General features: G+C 40.5%; 1 protein-coding gene across 1 annotated transcript; it reads right to left on the bottom strand.

The window, feature by feature from the left end:
- Positions 1–8,151: 8,151 nt before the first annotated feature.
- LOC110706132 (ethylene-responsive transcription factor ERF086-like) lies at positions 8,152–9,573 on the bottom strand. Its single transcript, XM_021884039.1, has one exon. It carries the CDS (start codon positions 9,384–9,386, stop codon positions 8,343–8,345), a length of 1,044 nt encoding a protein of 347 aa, XP_021739731.1. The 5' UTR covers positions 9,387–9,573; the 3' UTR covers positions 8,152–8,342.
- Between the last annotated feature and the right edge of the window lie 17,812 nt (positions 9,574–27,385).

The following is a 27,385-nucleotide window of genomic DNA, read 5'->3' on the forward strand; positions in this document are numbered from 1 at the left end:
TAGTAGGAAAATAATAAGAAGGCCGTTTGCTTATTAGGTAGGCGTCTCTCTCTTGGGGGAATGCGTACAAAGAATTGATAACGAATAACAACTTTTTATTGATGTGCTTTCATTTACAAACAATTTACAAGTCTTAGAAGTAGTACTTTTTCAAGATGTCTACATTCCAACTTCTGTCTAGCTGCTTGCTGTCTAGTGATTCCAGGAGGTAGGTGTCGCCTCTTACTTCTTCATAGATTCGGTAAGGGCCTTCCCAATTGGGAGTCAGTTTTCCCTACTCATTGTCCCTACCAGTCGCCTCTATTTTTCGCAACACAAAGTCCCCTACTTTCAGGGGCCGCTTGTGCACTCTTTTATTATAGGCTCTCGTCATTCTCAAATGGTAGATCTCATGGCGCAAGACAGCATTGCCCCTGCGTTCTGGGAGTGAGTCTAGTGCTAGCCGCATGGCCACCCAATTAGCCTCCTTATCATATAATATAACTCCAAGAGTCGGCTCATAGTGCTCAATAGGCAAAACAACTTCTACCCCATAAACCATGAGAAATGGAGTTTCACCAGTTGCCCCTCGTTCAATCGTCCTGATGGCCCACAAAACATGCGGCAGCTCGTTAGCCCATAAGCCGCCAGCTCTTTCAATTTTCTTATTGATGCCATCAGAGATTAACTTGTTGAAGGCTTCAACCTGGTCGTTTGCTTGGGGATGGCCGACTGATGCAAAACAGTGAGAGATCCCTTGGTCTCCCAACAAGTTCTTGAGAGCAAGCGTCTCAAATTGAGGACCATTGTCAAAGACTATAGACATGGGTATCCCATATCGAGTGATGACATTTCTCCAGATGAAGGAGATAACATCTTTTGTTTTAATGCTTTTGATTGCCTTCGCATCTACCCATTTGGTGAAGTAATCAACAGCAACCAAAATTTACCTCCGTCCGCCTGTAGTAGGCATATACGGACCTATAATGTCCATGCCCCATTTAGCGAATGGTACTAGGCTATACATGGCTGTCATATCAGTGGCCGGACGGTGTATGAGTTTGCCAAACTTTTGACACTTGTCACATTTTTTCACCATCTCCATGACGTCTGCTTCCAGGGTAGGCCAGAAGTAACCTTGCCGCCTGGCTCTCTTAGCTAGGGTCCTGCCGCCTATGTGGGAGGCACAGAAGCCCGAAAGAAAGTCTTCTAAGACCTCTCGTCCTTTGTCTGGAGTATAACATTTCAAAAAAGGTTGGAGATAACCTTACTTGAAAACCTCTCCATTGTGGATTTCAAAATTGGCCGCACACTTTTTCATCGCGACCATCTCTAGGTAGGTATCCGGCAAGGTGTCGTCTATTAAGTATGCCCGAATTCCGTCCATTAACGTTGAGCCTCAATTTAGTATTCCAACGGGGTCTTCTTTAAAACTTTTTTTTCAATAACTTCCCAAAAGATAGACCTCGGTGTACCACAAGAGGCAGATGATGTAAGTTTGGAGAGAGCATCCGCCTGATTGTTCTCGGATCTGGGCACCTGACTTAGATGAAATTCATCAAGTGTCCCGGCCTCTTCTTTGACCGCCTGTAGGTAATTGATCATAGCTGGATGTGTGGCTTCATAGTCATCATGGTATTAGCTAACAATCAATTATGAATCTGAACAGACGTCCACTTTCCTTGCCCCAGCTGCCTTACACATGCGGATGCCTGCTAGTAGGGCTTCATACTTTACCTCATTATTTGAGGCTTGGAACTTAAATCGTAGTGCATATTCATACTTGTCTCCTTCTGGAGACTGACATATGACGCCTGCACCACAACCGTTCAGAGTGGAGCTCCTGTCCACATATACCTTCCAAACATGTTCAAGGTTTTCGGGATCAGCCGTCCTCGTCATTTCGACAATGAAGTCGGCAAATGCCTGTCCCTTCACTGCTTTTCTTGGCTCAAAGGAAATTTCAAGACTTTGAATTCCAATTTCCTATTTGATCATTCGGCCGGACGATTCCGCGGTTGTCATTGGCCGCTTGATTAGTTGGTCTGTGTAAACCACTATCAGATGTGCCAGGAAGTAAGGTTTTAACTTCTTGACTGCCATAAAGAGAGAAAGTCCAAAATTTTCAACCATGGGGTACCTCAGCTCTGCATTTCGTAGAACATGACTGATGAAATAGACCGGGAGCTGGGTGCCGCCTCTTTCAGCAAGGAGAACAGCACTGAGCGCATGGTCAGAGACGGCTAGGTACATGTACAACACTTCCTTGGGCAAAGGACTGACCAGCCTCGGCAAAGAGTGCAAGTGTTCCTTCAACTTTTGGAAGGCCGCCTCTGCATCCGCCCCCCATTCAAACATAGTTTTCTTTTTTATGGCTTGAAAGAAATAGAGGCACTTGTCGCCTGACCGACTGAAAAACCTCCCCAATGCCTCCAGACAACCTGTCAACTTCTCAACTTCTATTATAGTGCAGGGCGACTACATGTCTATGACTGCCTATATTTTTTCCGAGTTGGCCTCTATCCCCCTTTGATCTATCAAAAATCCGAGGAACTTCCCAGACTCAACACCAAAAACACACTTCTTGGGATTGAGCATGACCTGGTGTCGCCTAAGTGTGGCGAATGTTTCTCAAAGGTCTGTAAGATGGTCTGTTTGTAGTTTGGATTTGACAATCATGTCATCAATATACGCCTCCATATTCCTTCCAATTTGATTAACGAAGACTGTATTAATCATTCGCTGGAAGGTAGCAGGCGCATTCTTCAAACCAAACGGCATCACAGTATAGCATAATAACCCCTGATTAGTGAAAAATGTTGTCTTCTCTTGATCTTTCTTCCTTAAGGGTATCTAATGAAAGCCCAAATAGGCGTCCATAAAGCTCATCAAGGCATGGCTGGCTGTAGAGTCGACCAGACTGTCGATCTTTGGAAGGGGATAGCTATCCTTCAGACATGCCTTGTTCAAGTCCGTGTAATCTACACACATGCCCTAAGTACCATTCCGCTTCTTTACGAGCACAACATTGGCAACCCAATCAGGCAAGTAACACTGCCAAATGAACCCAGCATCTAAAAGCTTTTTCACCTCGGCGGCTTCCGCCTAGCTTCTTTCTTCACCATGGTTCCTCTTCTTTTGCCTTACCGGCTTCTTTTTAGGATCCACAGCAAGTTTGTGGACAGCTAGATCTGGGTTGATGCTTGGCATCTCGTCCACTTCAAAGGCAAAGATGTCTTTGAACTCTTTCAATAGGTTGTGCAGGTTAGCACCCAATTTAGCAAAAGCAGCCATCCCCACCTTAACCAGTACGTTCCGGACGAGTGTCATCCAGAACAATGTCAACGTGCTCACCAGCCGGCTGGGGATGGAGTTCATCCGGTCGTTCTCCGGTCAGTGATTTCTATTGCGTTTCTTTTTTTCACGGCCATCAACTTGTTAGCCTTTCACCTTTTGCCGCCTGCTATGGAAGAAGGCGCGGCTTCTTTGACTTTGTCAAGATCTATAGTTTCTCCACTGGGGCCGGATGCGACCACAGTGGGTTTGACGTTAGAGAGATAGCACTCCCTAGCCGTCTTTTGGTCTCCCCTTAGGGAGCCGACTGTTCCATCATCCCTTTTAAACTTGAGAAGCATAAGGGAAGGGATGATAATAGCTTAGGATTCATTTAGGGTGGGACGACCCAAAATCATGTTATAGGCGGTCAGCTCTTTAACAACTAAGAACCAAACCACCAAGTGGCGTCCCTCTCCCTTTTCTCCCAGCCGAATGGGCAAGTCTATTCGACCTATCGGATGCACAACTCCACCCCCAAATCCCACTAAGGGATAATAGACCTTGTGCATGCTCTCAAGCTTGTACTTGAGCTTGGTCAGGCACTTGTGGCTGATGAGATCAGAGGAACTGCCGGTGTTTATGAGGATTCGGCCCACCTTTTGGTTAGCCACTTTGCATTTGATGACAATGGGTTCATCATGCGGCCTCCTAACATTGCCCCTGTCTCCCTCAGAGATGAAAACTTCAGGGAAAGTGTCCGTAGACGTCTGTCCCTCATCAACTGAGCTGACATCTAGCCACCTGACGTAGTCTTTGGTCCCCCGAGTAGTTGGACCGCCTCCAGCATAGCCGCCTGCTATTGTATAGATATGTTCTTCGTCAATATCAAAACTATTAGCACGTTGAGACTTTTTCTTGGACGAATGCCCTGGGTTAGTTTGCAGGGTAACCTTGGACCTCAGAATGTAGGACTTAAGAACTTCTTTGTCAGCCAGATGATCTAACAGCCGCCTGAGACTATAGCAGTCATTGGTGTCATGGTCGATGTCCTCATGAAAATGACAGTACTTATTTTTATCCGATTTTTGGCGGAACCTTTCTTAGCAGCCGGCTTCTCAATGGTCACCCGGTCTTTAATCTCCATGAGGATGGAGTGACAATCCTTGTTAAACTCATACTTGGGGGTGTATGGTTCAAATTCTTTCTTTTTCTTCTTAGACAGTTGTTCAGAGGTATCAGCCACCCATACATCTTTTCTTTTCTTTTCTTCTTTCTTAGTCGGTTGTGATGACCGACTCTCTCTTTTTTCGGACTTCTTTGAGTCTGACTGTTTACTAACGTGGCACAGCTAGGTCGCTTGTATATAGGCGTCTGCCTCCATCAGTGCTTCTTGAAGAGTGGCAACCCTCTTTCTGACAAGGTTGAACTTGAAGGCCAACCCGTCCTTTAGACCTTTGAAAAAGTCTGTGTAGGCCACTTCTTCCAACAGTCCTTGAATCTAAATTCTCATCAGATTGAACCACCTCATATATGACCGAAGGCCTTCTTTCTCTCCCTGCTGAATTGCACCCAAGTCAAGACTTGTTTTCTTTGTAGGGATGTTCATTGAGAAGTTGGACGCAAACAAATATGAAAGCGTCTTAAAGTTATTTATGCATCCGGCTAGCAGGTTGTCGAACCATTGTTGGGCGACACCCTTTAATGTGGTCGGGAAGCATCTACACCATGCGGCATCATCCAACCTTGAAGATACAAAAGGTTGGTGTATGCCATAAGATGATATTTTGGGTTGGTGGTACCGTCATAGTACCTACCAACACATTTTTCACCTTGGCCGGTTGGGCAGCTTCAGTTATTTCCTTGGAAAACGCAAAGGGCTATTCCCCCAGTCTTAGCAGTCGGAGTTGCCAGTCCAACGGTTGGACATTATGTGGCGCCTGTCCCCCGAAGAAAGTCGGCTGCATGTAATGTTGTCCATATGGCATGTATGGCTCTTGAGATGCATACGGGGTTGCTTGGAGCGTCTAAGGACTACAGTGGGCGGACATGCCGCTTATCTGGTTATCTCGATTTGATTGTGAATACCTCATTAAGGTTTTCTAAAAGCTGTCTTGCAAGTTTGAAGTTGAAGCCAACTCTAACAGTTGCATGTTCTTCTTCTACTGGATTAACATCCGGGCATCAGAATAAGTTTTCTTTGAACCATCTGGCTGTACATGCCGAATGGCCTTCCCTTTCCCTGGCTCAGGGAACCGGAGTTTAGCCAAATTTATAAAGGGCCTCTACCCCTCCCTAGGTTTAGGGTAAGGAGTGGCCTCTCGGTCTTTGACCAGCTTATTCCTCCCAGAATGTGATGGCTTCTTGGCCGACTGTTCCCTGGTGGAAACAGCCATCTGTTTATCAATTTGGTCCTTAATCTCCCCTTTGAAACTTGTCATGAGAGTCATGAGCTCGTTTCTGGTGATAAGGATAGAGCCTTCAGCCACCTAGGGTTGACCAGTCGACTGGTCGACTTGTTCATTAGGGCCTGCCTGTTCGTCATTCCGTTCCGTCCTTTCGATGGGACGGATGCGCCTAGTTCTTAGGGACCCGTCAGGGGCCGTGTGTGTGTCGACTTCATAGTCGTCATCTTTATCCTGGTCTATATAGACCTGGACGTCGGCCGTAGGCCATAGGCCGTTTCTCATTCAGAGGCGGTACAGGTTCTTGTGAAGCCATCTTAGAAGTACTCACCCCACAGATGGCCCCAAATATTTCGGGGTTTTTTAGATGTCCTGCAGGAGAGTTACAACACCAAGATTGGCTTCTGGACGCCTGTACCTGCAGCACAACGGAGACTCCTGTGGGTAGGATTTCCGCCTCCGACGATCAAGTTAGAACGTGTTCGGATATAAAAAGTGCGTAATGTAAAGGAGATCAGGCTCCTCTTAGGAGAGAAGTGATCATCCGGCTATCTGAGATAACCTCGAAATCCGATCCTTAGCTCTCAAGTAATGTAATTAAAGCTAGAGTTAATGCTCAACAATTAATGTACACGTGTGTTTAACAATTTCTAAATGATGTTCCTCAGGGGGAACATCTCCATTCTATAGGGTCTAGAAATGCGTGCCTAGTACTAGGTTTCAAAAACCTAGGACGGACTGGGCTTGCCTAGGAATTTGGGTTGTTTAAGGCCACTTTCCTTGTTGGCAATCTGTCTGCCACATGTCGTGGCCTGATTGGTCTACCTTGGACCTCTGATGAGGTGACACGCGGCGGACTCTGGTAGGTCCACGTGGATGACACGTAATAGAATTTAATTGGTCCACGTGGCGGGTTAAATCCCCTAATTAATAAGCAAATTGGAGGGAAATTTTTCATGATAAAATGACATGTGTACAAAGGTGATGTAAGTGGTTTTTTCTTTAGTTATAATTATAGATTTATTGTTTAACATCAATTCAAAATAAATTATTCAAAATGACAAGTACAACTACAAGGCAACACCATTGGTCCATTACAACAATAACTCCATGTACTAAATATCATTCCATAATCATACCTTCTTAATTCTAAAATTCAGTTTTCGGTTTAGTTTTTGGATCCAATTAGGGTCAATCCGATTCAATCCAAAAATCCGAATTTTCAAAAAAATTCTGATCCGATTTAAAATTCGGATCCAATCTGAATTGATTATTCGGTTTGAATTGAATTGGATCTCGGATTTGATCTGAATTATGAACACCCCTAACAGACAATATTAGAAGAATAAGAGGAGGGAAAGAAGAAGAAAAAAAAACTATATAAAAAAAATGACAAAATCAAATTCAAGAAAAAATATATATACAAACCAAAGGGGGAAAAAAAAAACAAAAACAAAAACAAAAATTGAAAAAAATAATCTAATGTAGTCCTTCCTTTCTCTTTTCCTTATTTTCCGGTGAATTGCTATCACAACTACTCCACCCAAAATGGAACCATAAATACATATGACCATATGGATGGCCATTACAAATCTCTACTTTTTAATTTTTATTTATTTTATTTTGCTTTCCAAATATTTCAAAACATAAGTATGCACTCCAAATATTTTTGTCTCAATGCAATTTTGTCGACAAATTTTCAAATTTTTAATTTTGGTGGATTAGTTAGAAACCGTAAGAAGACTAAGAACTTTGATGCTACGGAATGAAAATTTTAATTTTTTTGGCACAATTTGTTTCATTGTTTGCACCAATTTTTTAATTTGTTTGTCCTTTAATTTTAATTGTGTTGCATATTACAAATGTTTGTAAGATTTTACAACTTTACTTTTATAAATACCCACCATATATGATCCCACTAAATTACTATACCTCCGAACTAACTTTAAAATAGTATCTTCAATTAAATGTGAAAAAAAAAGAGAGAGGGAGAGAGAATGAAATAAATAAATTTATTAAATAAATAGATAATTGAAGAGGTTACGACCTAATGACAAAGACTGGGGGCATGTGTGGATCTACAATGAGACCTATGTGGAATAGGCCGCACCATTTTTAATAAAAATTATATACGTAAGGTAAAATTTGATAGTTTAATTACAATTACAATGCAATTAATAAATGACATTAGACTGGCTTTGTTTCAATGGTAATGCACTTACCATGAACCTTTGGTGTTAACCTCTTAGTTCAATAGTACAACCATTTTACTTCTTTGTAATGGTTTGAATTAGTGTCTTTCATTTGTAATTTGTATTGCTCTTGTGACTCATTTGCACAGATAAAGATACCCAAATATGAACAATGTATAGATCGAAAGAACTATCATCTTGAATGAATTGATAATTAGAGATATTTACGGATAAATTAATAAATTGTCAAACGTGATACAAGAAATATGTCAACTAATTTGAAATGGACGAAGTCTTATTTAACACCTGCTGCAGCCACTCATAAACATGATATTATGTACTACATCAAAATATATAGTGTAATTACATATTAAAAAGCAGTTGCAAGCTCTTTCAAAGAATGAAACATCTAACTATATATAGAAGAAGTACCTTTATAATATATAATCATGCATTAATTAATAATCTTATTGGAAGTTAAAGCTAGCTATTACTAAAACAGTGAATATCCCAAGTCAAGCATATCATCAGAATAAGGTGCACTACTAAAACCAGCACAAGGCATTGTAAAATAAGAACTTGCTGCTGGTAATTCTTCAATCACAGGATATAAGCCTTCCATCATGCAACCTTCTTCCATCATTAATGGATGATTAATTATCGCGGCGAGGTCGTCGCAGTAATCACTAAAATTACTGCTAATCTCCAATGACAAGTTACCACTTATGCTTTCTTCATTAGTATTGCTTAAAGATGAGAATGAATAATGATCTTGAGGATCATACGACGACGACGACATTGGGTACTCTACATTATTGTTAGTGATAGAGTTATGATCAGTGTTTTTAACAATGGTACTTATTATTGGAGGGTCGTTTTCGGACGGAGCTGGTCTTAAGCAATTTTCTGGTACAATGCAACCCAAGTAACCAGAGTTATCATCAGTGCTATTGAAGCTAAAATCATTATGTTTTGGGGATGTATAATGCGTATTATTAGTGTAGGTGTCGATTTTCCACTTGGCCGAGGCAGTATGGAGTGGTGGTGGTGGTGGTGGAGTGGTGGGAGCAATATTATTAGTTGTAGTAAAAGTGGAAGGTTTAGGAAGAGGAGGAGAAAGAGAGAAGAAATGATTAGCAGAAGGTAAAAGAGAAGGACCGTCAAAAGGTGAAAGAAGAGGGAAAAAAGGGGTGGTTTCAGAGTAAATGAAATTAGTTCTAGCTTGAGTACCCTTCATTGAAAGGGCAGCTCTATCATAAGCAAGAGCAGCTTCATGAGCAGTATCAAAGGTACCTAACCAATGTCGTTCTTTAGTAGTTGGGTCTCTAATCTCGGCTGCGTATCGACCCCATGGCCGTCTCCTTACTCCTAGAAACCGGCCGGGTTCGGCCTGCTTTCGCCGTCCTCTCCTCTCATTAGTCTGAGATATAGAGGTGTTCCTTTGAAGGAATGGGAAGAGCATTGAAGCAGAGCATATTTGTTGTTGTTGAAAGGCTGGTTTCATGGATGTTTTTTGTGGGGTGTTTGTTGTTGACATTTTGTGAAGTTATTTAGTTTTGTTTTGGGAATGAGGAAGATTGTGTAAGTTTGGAAGGCTATATAAAGGGAGGAAAAAGGTGATCATGAGAAGGAAAAGGACAATACAAAAAAGATGGAATTATGTCATTTAATTGATGATCAACCATTTTGTGAGTCTACTGTCTAGATTCTAAAATTCTCTTCATCACAAACCAACCGCATCTATTTACTTATACCATACATTGATACATTTATTATACGAAGGCCTTGCTTGTTAAATAAGTAGATTTTAGTTATTAGATATAAAAGGTTACTTTATATTGATTGGTTTATTTAGATGATTACATTAACCGTTTCATCTAAGGGTTTGTTTGTTTGGTATTACTCCGTATTCAATTTCATCATTTTTTTAAAATTTTATTTCCAAAATAAATTTTATAAAATAAGTTCAGAAAAAATTAATTTCATTAAAATAAGTTCATATATTAAAATAATACAGAGTATAAAACAAAATAAAAGATAGTAAGTTTAGATAAAATGAAATTTAATAAGTTCAGAACAAACCAAGTAAGTTCAGAAAAAATAAAATGAGAAATAAATCAGCGTGTTTTGTGTACGGCAGGCCACACCTTGTGGCCGCTTGTAAAAGAATAATGTAACCCCTATAAAACTGACCGAGTACCCTTGTAATACTGACCGAGTACTCCTATAATATTGACCGATTAATCCTTTTAACATTAATTGAGTTGTCCTTGCAACACTGACCAAATAACCCCTATATATAACACTTACGAAGTAACCCCCAACATGCGTGTGACCAACCACATATAAAATTTTGTAGAAATTCATATAAGTTCACATAAATAAAATAAGTTTAGATAAAATAATAATAATAATAATAATAATAATAATAATAATAATAATAATAATAATAATAATAATAAAAGGTTAATCATATAAAATATGGTTAGATAAATAATTATATATAATAAAAATAAGCTAGATGAACTGAAAAGACCATAAACTCTCCTTTAACAAAAAATTTTAGATAAACAATAATGTATGAAACTAAAGATTCCGGGCTACTCTCAAACCCCTTTAAAAAGAAGATTTACATGTTACACTTTTAGTTTCCATTACCCTGCTGCAGTCACTTTCCTTCAAGTTCCAAAGGAATTTAAACTTTAACTGTATTAGCTTGTCTTCTTTCACAACACCCCCTGCACAAGTAGCTATTCTCTTCATCTCATATAAAGCTACTTCTTAACATGTTATAGTAAAAGAATTACGGGCCGTTTGGTTCGCTGTAATGGGGAAAGTGAATGGAAATAATTACCTTTGTTGGTGTTTGTTTTCCCTCCTTTGTCATTCCCATTTCCCCTTTTTATTTTTGGATCTACCCAAAATCCTCCTAATCCCATTACCCTTCCCCCTACCTTTCCCATTCCGTTCCCCAACCACCACCATACCCTTAGGTTAAACCTTAAACCACCTCGCCGAGACTAGTAGCACCTCGCTGGATGCTCGCCAGCCTTCCCCCGACCCTCGCCGCCCCTCCTCCCACCCGGAAACCCTTTCCCCACCCACGTATAACCCTTAAAAAACCCACCCCTGCACTAGAACAAAAGGTCGCACCTCACCGGACATGGGTTTGGATTTCGGTCGTGGTTTGTGGGGTTACGTGGTTGGGTTTCAGTCGTGGTTCATGGGGTTGCTTGGCTGGGTTTCGGTCTTGGTGGTTCTTGGGGTGGCATGGGTTTGGATTTGGGTTTGTGGAGGTCTGGGTGATGCGCGGCCGGTGGGGTGGCTGGAGAAGGATGCAAAAATGAAGCACGGATGTTGTGGTGGTGCAAAGGTGGTGTAATTCCCTACGCTTTTTTTGTAAACAAACAATATGCTTAATTTTGAGGGTTTCATTCTAATTAAATTAGGGGATTGTTACCCTGTCACGTGGACCAATCAGGGTTTGCCACGTGGACCAATCAGAGTCTGCCACGTGTCATCCTAAGGAGAGCCCAAAGTGGACCTACCAGGACACGACATGTGGAAGACATATATTTGGCAGCTTTCAAGGCCCAAATCCCCAGGCAGCCCGTCAGTCCTAGGTTTCTTAACCTAGGATGGGCACGCATTTCGAGACCCTATAAAAGGGAGATGTTTCCTTAAAGGAAACACAACATTGAATACAACAAAAAAGCATTAACTGCAACATTCATTACCCTTGAGAGTTTACACTCCGATATTGAGGTTGTCTGAGATATCGGGATAATCATTTCTCTCTAAAGTGAAGCTGGTCTCATTTACATTTCGCATTTTTTACATTCGAACACGTTCTAACTTGATCGTCGGAGGCGGAACTCCACCCAACCAGAGTCTCCGTTGTTTAGCAGGTACAGGCGCCCGGAGCCCATTCTTAGAATTGTAACTCTCCCGCAAGACACTAAAAAACCCCGAAACATTTGGCACCGTCTGTGGGGAGAGTACTTCTAAGATGGCTTCACAAGAACCTGTACCGTCCCCTAATGAGAAACGGCATATGGCCGACTTCGAGGTCTATACAGACCAAGACAGTGGTGACGACATTGATGTCGAAACCTATGTAGCTGCTGACGATTCACTCGATCAGAACCAGGCGCACCCATCCTTTAGAAATAAGGGAACGGGGCACAAGTCAAGCTGATCCAAGCGAGCCAACCAAACAGCCGTCTGGGCATCACCAGACGGTAGAAGGCACAACCCCCGTTACTCGGAACGAACTCATGGAATTCATGACAAGTTTCAAAGGGGAAATTAAAGACTTGATCAGCAGTTAGACGGTTGTCTCCAACAAGGAACAATCGGCCAAGAAATCTCCTTCCTCAAAGAAGAAGAAATCAGTCAAGGACCGTGTGCCTAATCCTTATTCTAAGCCAAAGGACGGGGACTGGCCCTTGATTGATCTTTCTAAAATCCGCTTCCCTGAAACAGAGAAGAGGAAGCCCATTTGGCATGTTCAGCCGGATGGCTCAAAATAGACGTATTTTGATGCCCGGATGTTAATCCAGCAAAAGAAGAGTCAACAAATGTTTGAGTCGGCTTCAACGTCGAATTTCTCAGACAGTTTTCAGAATACCTCTATGAGGTATTTTTCATCAAACCGAGAAGGTCAGTCAGGCGGCTTGTCCGTCCACTCTGGCCCTCAGATAATCCATGCGGCTCCGTATTTGCCCTCGCATCCATACATGCCATATGGACAACGATACATGTAGCCGGCCCTCTTTGGAGGGAAGGAGACACAAAATGTCCAACCTTTGGATTGGCAGCTCCGTCTTCTAAAACTAGGGGATCAACCTTCTGCCTTTGCCAAGGAAATAACCGAGGCTGCACAGCCGGCCAACGTTAAAAATGTTCTGGTGGGTGCCTATGATGGTACCACCAACCCAGAAGATCATCTCATGGCATACACCAACCTTATGTATTTACAAGGGTTGGATGATGTGGCATCGTGTCGATGCTTCCCGCCCACATTGAAGGGTGTCGCCCAACGATGGTTCGACAACTTGCCAACCAGATGCATTAACAACTTCAAGACGCTTGCGTACTTGTTTGCATCTAACTTCTCTATGAACATTCCTGCTAAGAAAACAAGTCTTGACTTGGGAGCAATACAACAAGGAGATAGAGAAGGGCTACGGTCATATATCAGGCGGTTCAATCTGATGAGACTACAGATTCAAGGGTTGTCTGATGAAGTGGCCTACACAACCGGAACAAATATAAATATTGCCATTTTCATGAGGACATTGGCCGTGACACTAACAACTGTTATAGTCTCAAACGGTTGTTGGACCGTCTAACAGATAAAGGGGTGCTGAAATCTTACATTTTGAAGTCCAAGGTCACCCTGCAGACTAATCATGGGTAGTCGTCCAAAAAGAAGCCTAAATCTACTAATAGTTCGGACATTGACGAAGAACCGATCTATACAATAGCAGGCGGCTTCGCTGGAGGTGGCCCTACCATCCGGGGCACCCGGAACTACAGTAGGCGGCTAGATGTCAACTCAGTGGATGAGGGGCAGGCGTCTAAGGACACCCTTCCCTGAGGTTATCATCACTGAGAAAGACAGAGGCAAGGTCAATCGACCGCATGATGACCCATTGTCATTGAATGCAAAGTGGCCAACCAAAGGCTAGGCTGAATCCTCATTGACACTGGTAGTTCGTCTGATCTCATCAGCCACAAATGCCTAGCAAAATTGAAATACAAGCCAGGCAGCATGCACAAGGTATCTTATCCCTTAGTAGGTTTAGGGGATGGAGTTGTGCATCTGGTAGGCCGGATAGATTTACCCATCCGCCTAGGGGAGAAGGGAGATGGACGCCACAAGGTAGTCCGGTTTTTAGTCTTTAAAGAGCTGACGGCATATAACATGATATTGGGTCGTCCCACTCTAAATGAATCAAAAGCTGTTATCATCCCATCCCTTATGCTCCTTAAGTTTGAGAAGGTTGATCGGTCTATTGGCTCCGTGAGAAGAGATCAGAAGACGGCTAGAGAGTGCTACCTCTCGGACGTCAAGCCTAATGTGGTCGCATCCGGCCAGGGCAATGAACCAATAGACCTTAACGAAATCAAGGATGTCGCGCCTGCTCTAATAGCAGCCGGCAAGAAAAAGAAAGGTCGACCAGTTGGTTGGCATCAAAAAAGAAAAACAATAGCAATCACTGACCGGGGAACGGTCGAATGAGCACTGTCCCCAGCCAGCTGTTGAACACATTGACATTACTCTAGACGACACACGTCCAGAGCGAACTGTAAAGATTGGGACGGCTGCTTTTGCAAACTTGGGTGCACAATTGCACAATTTGTTGAAAAAATTCAAAGACATTTTTGCCTTTGAAGTGGACGAGATGCTAGGCATAAGTCCGAATCTTGTTGTTCACAAACTTGTTGTGGATCCCAAAAAGAAGTCGGTTAAGCAAAAGAAAAGGAACCATGGCGAGGAAAGAAGTCAAGCGGCATCAGCCGAAGTAAAAAAGTTGTTGGATGATGGATTCACTCGGCAATGTTACTTCCCAGATTGGGTAGCAAATCTTGTGCTTGTCAAGAAGCCGAATGGTACCTGGTGCATGTGTGTGGATTACATAGATTTGAACAAGACATGTCCAAAGGACAGTTATCCTCTTCCAAAGATCGACTATTTGGTCGACTCTATAGCCAGCCATGCCTTGATTAGTTTCATGGACGCCTACTCAAGCTTTCATCAGAAACCCCTGTGGAAGGATGATCAAGAGAAGATGGCATTCGTCACTGATCACGGTTATTCTGCTACACCGTGATGCGTTTTGGTTTGAAAAATGCGTCTCCTACTTTCTAGCGGATGATTAATACAGTCTTCATTAATCAAATTGGGAGGAATGTAGAGGCGTACATTGATTATATGATATTCAAATCCAAACTACAGGCGTATCACCTTGCTAACCTCCGAGAAACATTCGCCACACTCAGGTGGCACAAGGTTATGCTCAATCCCAAAAAGTGTGTCTTTGGTGTTGAGCCTGGGAAGTTTCTCGGATTTTTTATTGATCAAAAGGGGATAGAGGCCAACCTTGAAAAAATACAAGCGGGCATTGACATGATGTCACCTCGCACTGTAAAAGAAGTTCTAAAATTAACAGGTTGTCTGACAACATTGGGGAGATTCCTTAGCCGGTCAAGAGACAAGTGCCTTTATTTCTTCCAAGCTATAACAAAGAAGACTATGTTTGAATGGGGGCCAAATGCTGAGGCGGCCTTTCAAAGACTGAAAGAACACTTGCACTCTTTGTCAAGGCTTGTTAGCCTTTTGCCAAAGGAAGTGTTATACATGCACTTAGTCGTCTCAGACCATGCTTTCAGTGATGTTCTCCTTGCTGAAAGAGACGGCACCCAACTCCCGGTCTATTTCATCAGTCATGTTCTACGAAATGCAGAACTAAGATACCCAATAGTTAAAAATTTTGGCCTTTCTCTCTTTATGACAGTCAAAAAGCTAAAACCTTACTTCTTGGCGCATCCGGTTGTGGTCTACACAGACCAACCTATCAAGCGGCCAATGACAACCATGGAATCATCCGGCCGAATGATCAAATGGGCGATTGAAATTCAAAGCCTTGAAATATCCTTCGAACCAAGGAAGGCAGTGAAAGGACAGGCTTTTGCCGACTTCATTGTTTAAATGACAAGGCTGGCTGATCCGGAAAATCTTGATCAGGTTTGGAAAGTATATGCCCCTCTACAATGAATGGTTGTGGTGCATGCGTCATATTTCAATCTCCTGAAGGAGATAAGTATGAATATGCACTACGATTCAAATTCCAAGCCTCAAATAATGAGGCAGAGTATGAAGCCCTACCAGCCGGCATCCGCATGTGCAAGGCGGCAGAGGCAAGAAAAGTGGACGCCTGCTTAGATTTAGAATTGATCGTTACCCAATACCATGGTGACTACGAGGCCACCCATCCGACCATAATCAAATATTTGCAGGCGGTCAAAGAAGAGGTTGGGACACTTGATGAATTTCATCTAAGTCAAGTGCCCAGGTCAGAGAATAATCAGGCGGATGCTCTCTCTAAGCTGGCATCATCCGCCTCTTGTGATACACTTCTGTCAGTCTTTAGGGAAGTTATGGAAAAAAAGAAGCATAGAACAAGATCCCATTGGAATTTTGGACCGAAACTCAACCTGGATGGATGGCATCCAGGCTTACCTAACAGACGACACCTTGCCGGATACTTATCCAGAGATGGTTGCAATGAAAAAACGTGCGACCAATTTTGAAATCCATTATGGAGTACTTTTCAAAAAGGGTTATTGCCAACCACTTTTGAAATGCGTCACCCCAGAAAGGGGACGAGAGGTTGTAGAAGACCTGCATTCGGGCTTTTGCGCCTCCCACATAGGCAGCAGGTCCCTAGCAAGGAGGGCCAGGCGGCAAGGTTACTTTTGGCCCACCCTTGACGCAAACGCCATGGAAATGGTGAAAAAATGTGATAAGTGTTAAAGATTTAGCACACTTATACACCGTCCGGCCAATGATCTGACGGCCATTCACAGCTCGGTACCATTCGCCAAATGGGGCATGGATATTCTGGGTCCATATACGCCTACTACAGGTGGATGGAGGTATATCCTAGTTGTTGTTGATTACTTCACCAAATGGGTAAAGGTAGAGGCGGTCAAAGGCATCAAAACAAAAGATGTTATTTCCTTCATCTGGAGAAATGTTATAACCTGGTTTGGGGTGCCCATATTTATGGTTTTTTACAATGGCCCTCTATTTGAAATGCCTATTCTCAGGAATTGGTTGGGAGACCAAGGGATCTCTCATTGCTTTGCATCAATAGACCGTCCCCAAGCAAATGGCCAAGTTGAAGCTTTCAATAAGTTAATCTCATATGGTATTAAAAAGAAAATTGAACGAGCTGGTGGTCTATGGGCAGATGAGTTGTCGCATGTTCTATGGCCATCATAATGACTGAAAAAAGGCCAACTGGTGAAATCCCATTTCTCATGGTTTATGGTACAAAAGCTGTTTTGCCTATTGACCCTATGAGCCGACTCTTCGAGTCATGCTATATGACGAGGAGGCAAATTGGGAGGCCATGCGGCTAGCAATGGACTCACTCCCAGAACGCAGGGTCAATGCCGCCTTGCGTCATGAGATTTACCGCCTGAGAATGACGAGAGCCTACAACAAAAGAGTACACAAACAACCCTTGAAATTGGGGGACTTTGTGTTGCGGAAAATGGAGGCATCCGATAGGGCCAATGAGCAGGGAAAGCTGACTCCCAATTGGGAAGGCCCCTACTAGATCTATGAAGAAGTAAGAGGCAGCACCTACTGCCTAGAAACACCAGACGACAGGAAGCTAGCCAGAACTTGGAATGCAGACAACTTGAAAAAGTACTACTTCTAAGACTTGTAATTTTTTTGTAAATAAAAGGACATCAATAAAAATTTGCTATTTGTTTTCAATACCTTTTATTTTATGCATTCTCACAACGGGAATGCCGTCCACGCAATGTGCAGACGACCTTATTTAACCCTATTGTCTGCTCTAACATGAGTAGATATAAGCTAAGTTAAATACATAGCAGCTATTAATGAGGCCAATGGCTGGATGATCTTTATGAGGCCAATGGCCAGATGATCTTTAAAAAATACGTTTACTCCAATATGAGAAGGCGTCCCCCCGTCTGCTCCAATATGAGAAGGTGTCCGGCGACGCCCATCTGGGTGAATTCGTCGCAGAGAGCATCCCCCATTTGGGTGGCACATTGCTCTATAAACTTAAAAAAAAACGGGCCTACTGACTGTCTAGAGTAAGATAAGTTTGCAGTCGTTTGAATTGATCAAATGAGACTAAGTTAATGAAACAGTTGATTGTTTTAACACAAGCGGTACCCAGTTACTATCTTGGTCAAATACCGTCTGCTATTACTCAGTGGCAATACAGACGGCTAAATTTAAGGATATAAGCTAAGTCCAAAACTTAGCAGCTAAACTTTAAAACCAACTAGTTACGGCCATAGGCCTTCTACTTCTTGAATAAAAATCAAAATCCATTTTCTCCAACATGAATAAACATCCGGCGACAAAGACTGAGTAACCTAATAAAGGATAACTCACAGTCGTTTGACTTGAATAACCTAAAAAGGAATCTAAACAGTACGAACTAAACAGCATGTCTCATTGACACCAGCCGATATTTGGCCATTTTTCCCACTTAGGTTAATGAAACCAAGAAAACTAAAAGCCACCGCTTGTAATATAACAAGCGGCCACTACCTTAATTGGTTGGATATCCCGATTGACACTTGTTATTGCCCAGGAACAATACAAATAGCCAATTTACAAAACAAAATAAGCTAAGTATAAACACTTAAGCAGCTAAGCATGGTTCGGCGTAGAACTATAATGAGGCCATTGGCCGGATGATGTTGAACGCTTACCCGCCTGTGCGATAGCCGATTCTCCGCCTGGTTTGGGCAATCACCATAGTGATTGATTGACTTGAAAATTAGTCATACTCTCTAAAGTATCAAAAATTTCCAAGTCAATCAATTTACCTTTGAAAACCAGGCGCACATCCGCCCAGGGGCAAGAACAACTGGTATAGTGAAAAAATTAATATTTCATAGAAAAAGCAAGTTATACTTAGCTAAAATCTATGCAAATTGAAAATTTAAAAACGAGTGCAAAATGGAAGAACCGGCCCAATGGCCGAATGATTCATATATCAAACTTAGCCGACCTTATGTTGACTAAAATGTGTTAACCGGTACAACCGGCAATGATTGTCAAATAACCCGACCCCTCGGTCGGTAAAAACACAAGGAAGCGTATGGCACGCAGGCCGAAGAAAGTAATACATGGCCATCCGGCCGTAGAAAAAAAATTCAAGGCTTAAGCTTCTAGAGGGGGCTTCTCAGTGTCAGCAGCCGCATCCTTCTCTTCCCCAGCCGGCTCCTAGTCCTTTTCAGCTTCCTGTTCCCCTTCCTGGTCAGACCCCTCGGCCAAATCAGACACTCCTCCTCTTCCTCTTCCTCTTGAACTTGATTTAGGAGTTTATCATTGTACTCTTGAGAAGAGGCGGCGAATTGATTCTTCCAGCCTTCATAGCCAGCATTTGGGAAAAGAGCCTCCCAAGTCATCTTCATGATGGCATCGCAATCCTCCATCATCTGTTAGACCAGGGCCACTTTCTCCTCCTCAGCCCTTGAAGTATACTTCTTAGCGAGTTGGACCTCCTGATTTTGCAGCCTGGCCTTGAGTTTGTCCACCCGGGTGCGGAGTCCGGCTACTTCAGAGTCCGCCTCTTTGAGAGGCTCAAGCGTAGCCTTGAGGTCCTTAATCTCCTACTCCAGCTCGGAGATCCGCCTCTTTGCCGCGTCCAAATCGGCCTTGACCTGCAGATTGGCGGTCGCCTAATAATATAGGATGTCAGTGTAAAATAATTCATTCTGAGCAATCTGAAACATGGTCGTATCTAGAGAAGAGGCAGAGCGAGCATTTGCAGCTTTTACCTCTTTGGTCTTCTCGTGGATGGGCTTTCTAAGTCTGTGCACTCTCAGCATAGACTGCATTCGGCAAAGAGCAAAACATTAGTATAGGCGACTAAAATAGATGTGCAAATAAGTAAAAATTACAAGTTAAAACACCTCAGCGAGAAGAGCGAGGATGGAATCAAGGTTGAGGGTGCCGACTCGTCTAACCGACTCCCTATCCTCAAGGGAGATGGCTCTCAGCATAGTCTTGGCCAGCTGTTGAAGATCCGGCCTTTGAGGGCCATCTGCACAATCAACACTTTGTAAATACTTGGTATAAATTCGACCTATAGACCGGCTGCTTTCAGAGGTACTGGTCGACTTCTGATTGAATTCAACCCTACAAAGGTAAGGAAAAGGATTAAAGCTTGTAATACCTTCGGCTGCCTCCTTCTCCTTTTGGGGCCGGCTACTCTCAGGGGTGGTTAGAGACTTAGGAGGATGGGTCCTTCCAGGCCTCTGGGCCGCCACATGTTTCCTAGACTTTCCAGGAGTCGTCACATCGCTGGGCGTCTGCTTCTAAAGCTTCGGGTCCAGCTGAGAAGAAAGAGAGGGTTTGAAGGAACCAACCTGCACATAAACAAACATGAGTAAGAAGCAGGCTAAATCAAAACTTAGCAAAATTGAAGAAAGGCTCACCTTGGGTGTCTGAGCTGCAGGCACCTCCTCGCCCTTCCGCTTGCCCAAAAGGGAGCGGTAGTAGGCGGTTGGCTTCTTGGTGGCCGAGAGTTTTTCCATTGCTTTGTCTGCATAAGAAGAGTCAAATGGTTAACTAAGATACATAAAACAAAACAAGACTGACTAAACAACTAAACACATTCGGTCCTCTACCTCTCGGCCTCTCAACACTAAGGCCATAGGTGGCCAAATAATCCCCATCAGATAGCCAGGCATATCAAGGAATATAACTATGGGGAATGACCTCCTTCACCCTGGTCTCCTGATTGGGCTGGATGGTCACTTTGAAGAGACCCTTATCCAAGATCTCCTCTCTGGCCTTTTTGGGAACAAGCGCCTATTCAGATCCGCTTGATAGCAGAGGTGGGTTTCAGTTCCACCTGTTGTATTGTTTGTTCTTCACTTTGTCAGGAGAAGAGACAATGTAGAACTTGCTCCTCCAATCCTTCCACTTGTTATGTTTTCCTATTGTCATCATATAGCCTTTATATCTATACAAAGTGTACTATCCGGACCCGCTTGCCTTTGGGGTCCGGGTGAGATAATGCATGTGGGCGAATGCCTCGAAGCTGGGATCCACCTCCAGCACTTCGCATGCGGCAACGTAGCCTAGAATATTTACCCAACAGTTTGGGGCCAGTTGCCAGATACCTAGCTGGTATCCATTAAGAATTCTCTCTACAGCCGGATGGAGGGGGATCTTGAGACCAACCTAAATGGCCGCCTCATATTAGCCAAAGCATTCGTCCTCGTAGCTTGACTTTTCTGGCCAGACTACGGTCCTCAGCATCCGGCACGCACAAAATAAAACCATGTCCCATGATATGTTCTCTAAAAGTCCCTATTTTATCAGTCATTGTTTTCTGCTTGCCCGCGGGAACGTGATGATAGTAAGCAGCAAATTCTTCTCGGCGGGTAGTAGACGACTTGGCCCAACCCTCGCCCTTTTCCACATAATGGGACTCTCTCGCTGTCTCCAACCGAGAGCGCATTTCCTTAGAGTCATTGGAGGATCTGCCAGAAGTACTAGGCTTAGACTCACTTTCTAAGCCGTCGGACCTATCGTCTGCCTACGGGTCCTGTTGCATAGAGCCGGAGGTCACTCTCCAACTCCTCCCCTAATTCTAGCAAGATTGAATCATTGAGGGTACTAGGGGTGCCAGGCGGCACGTCAGAGATTTCGCTAAGAGGCGCCCTAAAAGAGTCGTCTGTGTATTGCTGCCTGACTATTTGCTTAATTCTAGCCATGGTGTCCTGCACAACACAAAGACAGTCGGACTCTAAGAAGTTCGCAAAGGGTGGTCCAGCAAGGGGCAGTAGGCACTCCTAGTTCTAGATTCAGCCATCCTCGGTGACCGGCTGATCACTAACCTAGGCCATGCCGTGTGCTTTTGGGAAACCATTTTCAAACAGAAAAGAAAAAAAGTAAAAGACGAGAGAAAAGCAGGCGGTTACCTTTAGTTTGAAGGTATCGTTGACACTTGAAAAGAGTCTTGGGCGGGTGTAAAAAACAGGCGGTCAGGTAGCCGGCGACAGGTACTTTTCTCAGAAAAAGACAAGTTCTTTTCTAAAAGTCAAAGACTCTATGTCCGAAAATCTTTGGGGCATGACCCTTATATAGGGGGGGTAAGAATTTCAGGGGGTACCCCTGAGAAATACTCCGAAAGAAGAAACGGTAAAAAAACCGTTTGCCTATACGCATGTGACACATGTCACAGGCGTCACGTGGCATGGTACGTCACCCCTGTGAGGGGCAAATGATTAAGGGATTTTTACCCCGCCACATGGACCATTTAGGGTCCGCCACATGGACCAATCAAGGTTCGCCACATGGACCAATCATAGTCTGCCACATGTCATCCTAAGGAGAGCCCAAAGTGGACATACCAAGACACGTCACGTGGCAGACAGATATTCGGCAGCTTTCAAGGCCCAAATCCCCAGGAAGCCCGTTAGTCCTAGGTTTCTTAACCTAGGATGGACAAGCATTTCGAGACCCTATAAAAGGGAGATGTTTCCTTAAAGGAAACACAACATTGAATACAACAAAAAAGCGTTAACTGCAACATTAATTACCCTTGGTAGTTTACACTCGGATATTGAGGGTTTTTGAGATATCCAGATGATCATTTCTCTCCAAAGAGAAGCCTGGTCCCATTTACATTCCGCACTTTTTACATCCGAACACGTTCTAACTTGATCGTCGGAGGCAGAACTCCAACCAACCGGATTCTACATTGTTTTGCAGGTACAAGCGTCCGGAGCCCAGTCTTGGAATTGTAACTCTCCCGCGGGACACTAAAAAACCCTAAAACACATTCCATTCTCCTCCATTGGGGTTATTTGGTCCAATATATAGGGGTTTGATCTAATACAAAGTATATTATGAAATCCGTAGTATATATTAGGGGAGGTTTTATCTTGTTTTGCTTTAATTTGATCTTGTTACTAAATTTGATTGGATTTTGACTGCATTTGAATGATAATGTGTTCAAGGAAACATGGTATGCAGTATTGAATTTTCTCCATGTTAAGATAAATACTCGTATATCAATATCAAGCAAAGTTTTCCCTTGTGGTAAGGATTGATCATTTCAGCATTGAGGTTGGGGTTTCAAACCTCACTAAGCGGCACTTTAAGGGTGAAGTTTCTTTATCCTTCCCCGGTTTCCCCTAATCTCAAAGTGTTTAATCTGCAAACTTGGCCAGATTAACTTGTGAAAGGTTGTGATTTGATAAGGCAATTCATCTTCTTGCATATCTACAACGGATTTGATTCTAAGGAAAATGAGTAGTAAATTTTTTAAAAAGGTGAAATAAAAATAATATTATCTTTATTAAAAAAAAACGGATTTGATTCTAAGGAAAACGAGTAGTAAATTTTAAGAAAGATGAGATAAACATAATAATTTTAGTTATACCAATCTTCTGTCTTATAAATCAATATGAATGTATATTATTCGTTCTAGACTAGTGTGTGGCCCGACGTTGCACTGATTACCACTTTAAAACATCATGTTACTGAAAAAGATGATTTAAAGTGAATAATTCTCCATTGTCTTGAAATTGCTGAAATTGTTGAAATATTTCGCTTTATTTAATTTTTCAAGCTACATAATTGTTATTTATTGTTTTAATTTTGTGCTTACTTTAAAATATATTGATTTATGTGTATCTAGAGAACATAAATTCTATTGGCTAAGATGGTAATAAGAAATATGATCGTATAACCATGAAGTTACTTGTGGGATTAGCTTAGATTAAAAATAACGTACGACGTAGAGTCATATTAATTAGCTTAGAGATTTTTTACCCTTCAAATTTGTGAATCAATTCAATTGAAATTTAATGTTGCAAATAGAAAATCACCCAATTAAATTTTTTTAATTATATATTAAGATTAGAAAATATTCTATATTCCCTTAAATATATCTTCATTCGTTCGTTAATCTATAAAACGAATTGTTCATTTCCTACCTATAAAAGGGATTTTAACACAATTTTAAATTCATAATTTGTCAGCAAACTATAAAAATAGAGATATTGTGTCTCATCTATAATAATTTGATAATGTAAATAAATATTTAAATGTATTCAAAACACATATAAACTTAGAGTAATTTATAAAAATATTATTTTCAATGAACATGAGCGTTACTCGGACAAAAAATTAGTATTTATGTGTATCTAGAGGACATAAATTCTATTGGCTAAGATGGTAATAAGAAATATGATCGTATATCCATGAAGTTACTTGTGGTATATAACATCTAGGTGTTAAATTACTATTGTGGGTTTATTTTTCAACAATAATTAATAATATAAACAATGAATATTAATTATGGCAATATGAAGCTAATACCTTAGAAAAGGAGAGTGCTCGCTCTTAGTAAGATTTTTTTTATTTTTTTTATTTTTTTTTTTTATTATTATTATTGAGGAACTAAGAAGTAAGTATATAAGAATGAGATATATAAAGCTTAGCCTATATTTAATTAATGCTAGTTGTATTTAATTTGTGTGGAGACTGGAGATACAACATACAAGTACTAAATCTAGACATCTAGAGCCTTATGAACATAAGAGTTAAATTGAATAAGCACAAACAAAAGCAACAATTAGAATTTGTCGTGGCATATCTTAGAGAGTCATATTATATTTTAAAGTTAACATGTTGGATTTTAAAAATGTATTTATCTCTACATATGACTATATGAGCACATGCGTAATGCGTTACTACCAGGTTATGTGCAATATTAGATGGTTTAAATTGCAAAATCTACTTGTTTGTTTCAATTTTTCAATGGAGCAGTTGCTATTTTTTTTTCTCTGTTTTTTTTAAACAAAAGTAAAAGTAATTAGACACCTTTTATTGCTAAATATGTTTTGACAAGTTTATTAACGATTGTTTTTGTCTCTACTCTAACAATGTACATCTTTAACTATGTATAATTTAAAGTTAGGAATATCTTATCTTTTAAATTCATCTATACATTAAAGCATTTAACAAGACCTACATGATATGATCACAAGAGTGTGTTTAGCTCATTTTACCGACTGAGTCCTTAAAGTCAAAATTTTGGCTCTCTAACCAAGACAAGATTGTAATATATACTGGCTCCTACGAAGTATATAATTATTGAAAAAAATCTATAGTACTTTGTAAGTGTTCTTAATCCAGTTTTTTGTCATCAAATAGAATCCATATTAGATATTACATATCATGAGCAAAACATATAGGAGTAAGGTTCCTTTAAAAAAAAAAATTAAAAAAAAAAATAAAAATTATAGGAGTAAGTTTATGTTTAATTCACTTGATCTGATTTTATTCTTGTTTTGAAATTTTACTTTGTTTCATATATTAATTCTATGAAGAAAAAAATACTATCATATAAAATATTATTAGATTCATATACTAAGGTTTACTTTCCAAATACAAATTTTAATAATCAAATTAGCGATATTTAAAGGTAAGCTAATACAAATAAAAAGGTATACTTGTATGTTGAATTGAACATAGTCTAAGCCGCTATGGCTTTGACACAATATATATGTTCAATAGAGGAAAGAATGTCTTAACAATATGCTTTCTTGTTGAATTAAACTCAATCGTCTAATTGTAGTTCTTTATTCTTCCGTTTGGTTTATGACTTTCTGTCACTCTTACTCCTGAATTATTGAGTTACCAATGATTTATATGAATAGATCAAATGATCAATACAGAATCTCTACACTAGTACAATTTTGCAAGTTTTCTTAGCTTATAGGTTTTTATTTGAAATTTATGTAGAAAGTAATTTTATTTGAATTATTTTTATGTGAATTTTTTTTTTTTATTATATATTAATTTGTATATGGAATTGTTATTGAAACTTTACTTTGTCTAAAATTCTCTGAAGTACTTGATTTAAACTTCTATTGTCTGAACATGAATTAATCTTTACATATTATACATAATTTAGTTTGCTTGAAATAAGTCAAAATTAATCCATACATATCTCAATATTTATAAATATAAAAAACAAAAACAAATAAACCAATTGGAAATAACATTGCCCCGTCTTTGATGATATAACTTGTACTCCCCACATACCTTTTTTGACGGACCCTTTATTTCTATTTGTTCATTACGTTTGGAATTTTTTTATGTGAGAAAAAATGATAAAAACTTAACAAACAAAAGAACCAAGAGAATATTATATTGTTTGAAAAACTAACCCAAAACAATATATGCAATTATTGGATTTGCCTCCTCTTTTTAAGGTATGTACACCTATAATACTATGTACTCTTAGGTCTCTTACCGATTTGTATCTGTTCCTGGTTCCTGTAGAATATATATGCTGACATATATATCCTTCGTGGATTAGTTCAGAGTGTAATTCAGGTGTGAAGTACATAAAGGATTCCAAAAAAAAATTCTACGTACAACCATTTTCTTTGTAAAGGTTTAGTTTAGCTTAAAATTATTGCTAACAACTATAACCTTTAGGGCCCAACAATAAATTTTTTTTTGAAAAGAAAAAAATTTTAAAAAATATATATTGTTGGACCGTAAAGGTTATAAATTAGACTAATGGGAATGAGTTTTAAATGTAAATTAGTATAAAAACAATATATAAACAAACACAAAAATATATATTATTTTTGTTAGTTTTTAATTGCAACAAAGTAATTTTTTATATTTCACAAAAAATATCTCTTTGTTACATCCAAAGAATAACTGAGGTAGTATTAGACAATCATTTTTCCAATCAATTATTAATTTAGGTTGGTAAGGAGAGACTCACTCTACTAAACTATTACCCCTCAGAATGTTAGATAGCCTAGTTGTACTAGCTAGACAATATATGCCACTAGAGACTTGAGAATAGAAGGCAAAAGTAAGAGAATCCCTTTGCCTACATCCAAGCAAATGTAGATAATAGAAGTTAAGAGCATGTTTGGTTAGTAAATTTTTTAGGTTGGAAACAAACTCGGTTAAATTATTACCGTTATCAAATGTTTGGTTAAGAGATTTGGTAATAATTACTATCTTTACCTACAGGTAAGGGATTCCACCCATTTATTACCACTCTAAAACCTAAGGTAACAAATAACTTACCCTCCTCAAACATAAAAGGATTCATTTCCATATAGTTAAACCAAACAAAGGAAAAGCTAATTTTTACATGATGCTTTTTCCCACTCTTATTTGTTTTCTTTCCACTTTGTTTTCATTGTTCTAATCAAACGTCCCCTAAATTAAAATAAACTTGCGACCTCAAAATGACAAGTTAGTTTCCCACCATTCCACTAATTAAGCATGCTTGGCTATTTATTCAGTAATTAAGGAGGACACGACTCCATGGTGAGGTGATACTTTTGGCGATCTAATTTTTGAACACATTATGTGCATTCAAAATGATTAAAAAAGAGGTGGGGTATTGTCCCCCTAAAACTAGCTAAGAAAGGCTAATAAGTCAAAGGTGCAATCAACTTATGCTTAAAATAATCGAGTACTTGGGCATACAACATGGCTGAAGTAGCTTAAACCAAGAAAGTAGCACTAATCATCATCATCATTATTATAATAATAATAATGATTAGTCTTAGCTCTCACAAAAGACATTCAAAACTTTTATCCACTTTTGATTTGCCTTCACATGTCTAAGCGGCATTGGGAACAACATGAACTAATCATACCAAATGTGCTTAAATAATAATTTAATTTAATCTTGTAATAATAATAATACTTCCTCCATTTATTTTTAATTACATACATTACTT

The sequence above is a fragment of the Chenopodium quinoa genome, unplaced genomic scaffold, assembly GCF_001683475.1.
Source record: "Chenopodium quinoa cultivar QQ74 unplaced genomic scaffold, ASM168347v1, whole genome shotgun sequence".
NCBI classification, from domain to species: Eukaryota; Viridiplantae; Streptophyta; class Magnoliopsida; order Caryophyllales; family Amaranthaceae; genus Chenopodium; species Chenopodium quinoa.

Coding starts and splice junctions, on each gene's coding strand:
- LOC110706132 (XM_021884039.1), bottom strand. CDS start 9,386: ATGTCAACAACAAACACCCCACAAAAAACATCCATGAAACCAGCCTTT.